At 35.6% G+C, this 5612-nt stretch overlaps 1 protein-coding gene across 1 annotated transcript; it reads right to left on the minus strand.

Moving 5' to 3' along the window:
* Positions 1–596: 596 nt before the first annotated feature.
* Positions 597–4327, minus strand: LOC102582277 (5'-adenylylsulfate reductase-like 4). Its single transcript, XM_006364801.2, has 4 exons — positions 3921–4327; positions 2113–2300; positions 1914–2038; positions 597–1334 (listed from the first exon to the last, which is right to left on the minus strand). Exons 1-4 carry the CDS (start codon positions 4122–4124, stop codon positions 880–882), a joined length of 972 nt encoding a protein of 323 aa, XP_006364863.1. The 5' UTR covers positions 4125–4327; the 3' UTR covers positions 597–879.
* Positions 4328–5612: the final 1285 nt, after the last annotated feature.

Consider the following 5612-nt stretch of genomic DNA (forward strand, 5'->3'; position numbering starts at 1 on the left):
ATATTTTCTTTGATAAGGACCTTATTTTCATCTAATACTATGGTACAAAGTCAAAAGTGCATAGTTAGTGTATCAATAATTCAAAAGTGACACAGTAAAGCAACAACCAAAAGGCAGAGTACCTTGTGATTTAAAAAAATCACTATTTGTCAGTTGCCAACCACTTTGAATGCCTAAAATAGGAAAAGGGGACAGTCTAATTATGTTTTATGCCTTACGAAATGATCCTCTAGTTATTTTAACTATCCTAGAGTAAAACATGAGGCCGATTGCAGAGACTAACCATATCACATACAAAAGCTTCAACACTCAGTATAATAGGAAACGAGAATCCTCGAGTACGAGGCACACCTCAGAACTTTGTTTGATTCAACAACTTTAAAAGTTAAAGCATTTCATGCTCACCATTTCTTGGGACCAACCAAACTCGTCCTGGATTGTGTATCGTTTCCCAGCAATTCTTCACAACAGATTTAATCACTTCTGCACTTTTTCTCATTACGCAGAGTGTTTAGAAATAGAAAGCAAAAACATGTGTACTGAGTTTCGATGAGTTACCTGAATTTTGTTTCACAAAGGATCTAATTCAAGACAACTTAGCATACAAAAGGAACTAGACAGTGTCTTGGTTTAATTAAATAAACACGGATCTGAATTCAAAAAGCTCTGCCTATTAGTTAAAGCTATATACAATGTGGTACATTATTTCTCTGATGGTGAGAAAAAAATTCTAATCTACATTACATCAAATTGAAGCAGATCGTTTCAAAAGCTTGATATTGCATAGCGCTGTGCCAATCAGATAAAACCAGCACCAATTATGGTGGCTAAAACAATTATAAAAGAGCACTATGATTTTAGATATGGCCATCAAAGCAACTAGTGAGTTGAACTTACTGGTTCCACCCGGCTAGCGCTAGACTCTCCAAATGAGACAGACGCTAAAGACTTAGAAGCCCATGCCTTGGCGTTCATAGCTCCTTCCTGCAAGTTGCTTCTTTTGCATGGCTCCTTCAGTGAATTACATAATTGTACAGCTCGGTTCAGATATAGCAGAGGAAGCTCCCACAAGCTTCTTATTCTTATTTGTAAAATGCAACCTCCCAGGCCAATTTGAGCAATCTTACGTAAAGCTGGAAATATCATATAAAGTACTTTCATTAGCACAAATGCAGTGGCCAAGGCCAAATATGTCTCTTGCTGAAAAAGGTTTTCAGGAGATCTGGCCCAGGAGAATGGACAGTTTTCCTGGTCACTTCCATGCAGTTTCAAAAGATTTGAGGAGCATCCCATTTTGCCAAGAGAAGTGGCATCCACCGAAGCACTATGAAAACCTGTTTCATATTTAAAAGAGGCTTAAGATAAAGAGGCAACTTAAGCAAGAATATTCCCATATTAGTGGATGTCACACAAGAAACAACTTTGGAATACTTTGATAGCAGTAGAAAAGTCAAACAGCAAGGAGAAGAAGATCTGAACAATGGCTGAACATAATAAGCTACATTCCTAAAAGATAAATAAATGGACACCATACTTCACAGTTCTGATGTAACATGCATTAGCTCGAAACCTACTTGGAGCTACAAAATACAGTTAACTGCACATGCGCATGTATATCAAATAGATTAGACAGGCAATTTATGAGAGGGAAATGGAAGTTCTGAAAAGAAAAGGCAAGGCATAGAAAATGTAAAAATGCATGTGCATTATGCAAAACCACCTTAGCAAAAGCGAAAAAGTTACCACCAATGTCAAATCATTCTTACTTTCAAAACTCTCAGGATCCATCAGGCAATTCTCTTTTTGGCGAATTTGGGGGGTTGAATTGGGTAAGGTTTACTTAATCTATACGGATTTTGTTTTTAGGGGCACTAAATTCAAACACCATAATACAATCTAACAGACACACTTACCAGTAGTGCCACCATAGAATTCAATCACTGAATCAAGGGAGCGAGAGCCATGATACCGCATGCGCATTGTTGAGTTTAAAAGGAAGAGAGTAGGAAACCCGTGAACTCCATACTTTGAGAGAGTGCTGAAAGGACATTCTTAGTTGTCAGCACAATATAGAGAAAGCAATATGACGTATAACATTAGTTTCACACTAACCTTGGCTTAACAGCTGACTCTTCAATTGCGAAATGGGGAATTGAAGGATACAAAGAAGACATGATGGAAAATTTTGGCCTAAAACTTCTAGAGAAAGGACACCAGGATGCATAGAAAAGTAAAGCAACATAATCATGTGTATTTCGGTGAATCATATTTAGTGCCCTCTGCAATGACAGCTCATCTCCCTTCAAAATAAAACGCAGAACCATTAGAATTAATCAAGAAAATAAAAATGAAAAATAGAATCAATTTTCTGTGGGTGAGGGCAGGGGTGGATCCTATGTATGTTGTCCTCGCATCATAAGATGACAGGGAAGAAGTTAAATGGAGATGGAGGAGGGCAGCATTTTCAAAAAGAATTCTGATATTTCAACATATGACACAGGGTGTACCCACTGGTAATGCACATTCAACAGCCAAAGTGATTCAACTTGGTGTGCTCTAACTTCCCCTACATGTAGAATTTGATAATTGCAATGCATCGACCTTGTAATGTCTTGACATGATACTCATGTACTCTTACATCTAAAAAGGTTCCATAACCCTAGATTCATGCGGAGCAGTACATAGATAAAAATAATTGTATTGTTTTGAATAATTGCAAGGTAAGGGCATGAGCAACTTTGCTCTTCATTTTTTTTCTTGTTTCAGTTTCACCAGAACAAATTGGGTTTATTGCTTCTCCTTCGGGCACCCTAGGGAAAATGCATGATGATCCAATGGTGTGGGATCCTCCTGCAGTGAATGAATGAAGACCTATGCCCCACATGTCATGTATCTTTCACTTAGTACGAATCCTCTGGAAAAAATTATCATCTCTGAGGATGCGCCCATGACACATCAACATTGCAGATTCACGGTTGAGCAAAACCTTGAACAAAAAAAGCATACAAATCCACAAATATATGAAGCATAATAACCACATTAACCACCAATACTAGATAAAGCCAACTTAAAAAATTGGGTGAAGGGTAAGGCTGACGCCAACATGACTATACAAAATAGTCTTCAGCGCATTTTGATTTGGGTAGCTCAAGGTGCCACAAAACTGAAACATATCCACAGACTCTGCATTCCAAATATTTGGTTTCTCAAAGCACTACAGTCATTTAACAAAACTAGTAAATTCATTCTACACCGAATAAGATTTAGCTACACAAACCAACACATTTGAACAGCAACGACTATTGCAAAGCATTTGAAGGTCAGACACACAACCTAATGCAGCTTTCACTATTTCTTCGAGATTAACAAATAAACACAGCAGAAGCTCAGTTTGTTATATATATGACTTGAATACTCAAACATGAAACCAAGAGGGTTCATGAATCTCATCTAAAAGCTCAAACTCATCAGAACAAGTCCGGTGTAGGCCTTCTATCCTACTCTTGCTTCTTCATATGCTGATCCTACACACGGTCCAATTAGTCGAAATTCCTTACTATAAACAGAACTTAAAAGGTATGCAACAAAGTCACAAATATTTCAAAATTCTGGACTAGTTATCTCCAAGACAATTTTCACTCTCTAGAAACAGGCAAATCATCCAAAAATAATGTCACAAAAAAAACTTACTTAATTACTTCGCCAAAATTCAACTCAAAAAGACAAGAATCATCACCACCTATTCACTAAACATCCAAAAAAAACATAAATTTTACTGCATCTGCCAATTTGTACCCCACTGGTTAATTAATTTTAACTTTTAACCTAGCTAACAAGGTAAAACACCCAAAATCAAACAGATTCAAACAAAAAGGTGAAAATATTGTACAACATACAATACAAAGAAAAATTATATATACCTGAATAACTTCAGCCACATAAGAAGATTGGATCCCATCTAATGGACAAGTCAAATCTTGAAACCCCATAAAAACCGAATCTTTAACAGATTTCAAGGGGCAAACTGAACGAACCGACACATTAACAGTCTCCGGCGACGCCATCCCTTCAAAGACCATCAATAAAACCACAAACCCAGCTGCAAAAGCACTTAAAAGACCCATTTTTCAAGAACTAAGAGATTTCTCTGTTCTTATAAAATTGGATCACAAATTTCTGAAACCCGCCAAGAGAGAAACCCTAGATCGACGAATCGACGGTGGCGGTAGCAGCGGCGGTGGAAAAGAGAGCCCAGCGCATGTTAGCGTTAAGGCTCCAGATTTTTGTTTGAGAGGAGAATATAGTAGTAGTAGAGATAGAATTTCTTTTATTTTTTTAAAAAAATTTATTACACGATAAAACAGTGTCTTTTTTTTTTGGCTTTGTTGGGATTTATTGGAACATCAAAATCCACTCTGTATAAATGGACCAGTGTGTTTCTGTAGTTGTACTTTTTGCTGATTTTGTTGTACTTTATTAGATTTTTTTATTTTTTTTTATTATTATTATTACTATATGTGAGTGTATTAGAAATTGAGAGTTAATATCTCAGATAATCATTCAACTATCTACTATTCTCTCAGAAAGTCACTCAACTTTGTATTTTAACTCAAAAGTCATTCAACTATCAACTCTTCTTTCAGAAAGTCACTTAACTATGAATTTTAACTCAAAAGTCACTCAACTATCAATTGTTTTCTCAGAAAGTCACTCAACATATTTAATTGATATTTTAATTAAAATTTGCTGATATAATTTTTTTATTTAAAATCCAATTTTTTTTTAAAAAAAACCATTTAAAACATTTAGTGACCCGACCCGTTAAAATATAATATTGACCTATTTTATTTTACCCATTCTCCATTTCTCCTACCTTATTCCACTCTCTTCTCGGACTCTTTCTCCTCTGTTTTTTTTTTGTTGGTTCTCCATTGCTGCCTTTTCTTCTTCTTTTAGATGAGTTTTAATTAGGTATCTCAATTTCTAGTATATGAAATTAAAGGAATTTAATGCATGGATTCGGATTGGCACAAATTTATTTCGATTTGTATTTTAGAGTATTGTTTCGATATACGAATATTTGTTCGGAAACTAAGGAATCCCTTTGATTACATCTTCCTCAGGAAATAATTCTCACAACACTAAAAAGAGGTGAATGTGGCCTGAAGAGAGACATGTAAAAGCAAGTTTAATTACTTAAGGCTCTATGGAGATTCTGGTTCATATGATTCTTTCAACCAAAAAGCAAATTATTACAAGTTAAGAGTTGATTACGGCCAAAGCACATATTTTTATTCTGATTATCAGATTTTTTTAAGGGAAAATTGTATATAATAGCAAACTATTAATTCAAATTAAATGTTATAAATATAGTTTGATTTAATTGTACCTCATAGCAAACTGTTGTTATTTCACCTCTCTCCTGGTGAATCTCGCTCGCCACTCTCGTTCTCTCCCTCGCCTCTCTCGTTTTTTATAGAAACGCTAGTGTATAAAGTGCGTTTGTGTTTGTATAAAGCGAGAGAAAATTGTATATATACATATATTTTTGTTCCCCTCTCCCAGATCTCGCTCTCTCACTCGCCTCTCTCACTTTATACAATTGATCTTTT

The sequence above is a fragment of the Solanum tuberosum genome, unplaced genomic scaffold (assembly GCF_000226075.1).
Source record: "Solanum tuberosum cultivar DM 1-3 516 R44 unplaced genomic scaffold, SolTub_3.0 scf00517, whole genome shotgun sequence".
NCBI classification, from domain to species: Eukaryota; Viridiplantae; Streptophyta; class Magnoliopsida; order Solanales; family Solanaceae; genus Solanum; species Solanum tuberosum.

What these genes read in the sequence shown, in the direction of transcription:
- LOC102582277 (XM_006364801.2), bottom strand. Translation starts at nt 4,124, where the DNA reads ATGGGTCTTTTAAGTGCTTTTGCAGCTGGGTTTGTGGTTTTATTGATG. An exon ending in ATGTGGCTGAAGTTATTCAG is followed by an intron (nt 2,301 to 3,920) that starts GTATATATAATT and finishes TTTATTTTGAAG; the next exon opens with GGAGATGAGCTGTCATTGCA. An exon ending in GAGTCAGCTGTTAAGCCAAG is followed by an intron (nt 2,039 to 2,112) that starts GTTAGTGTGAAA and finishes ATGTCCTTTCAG; the next exon opens with CACTCTCTCAAAGTATGGAG.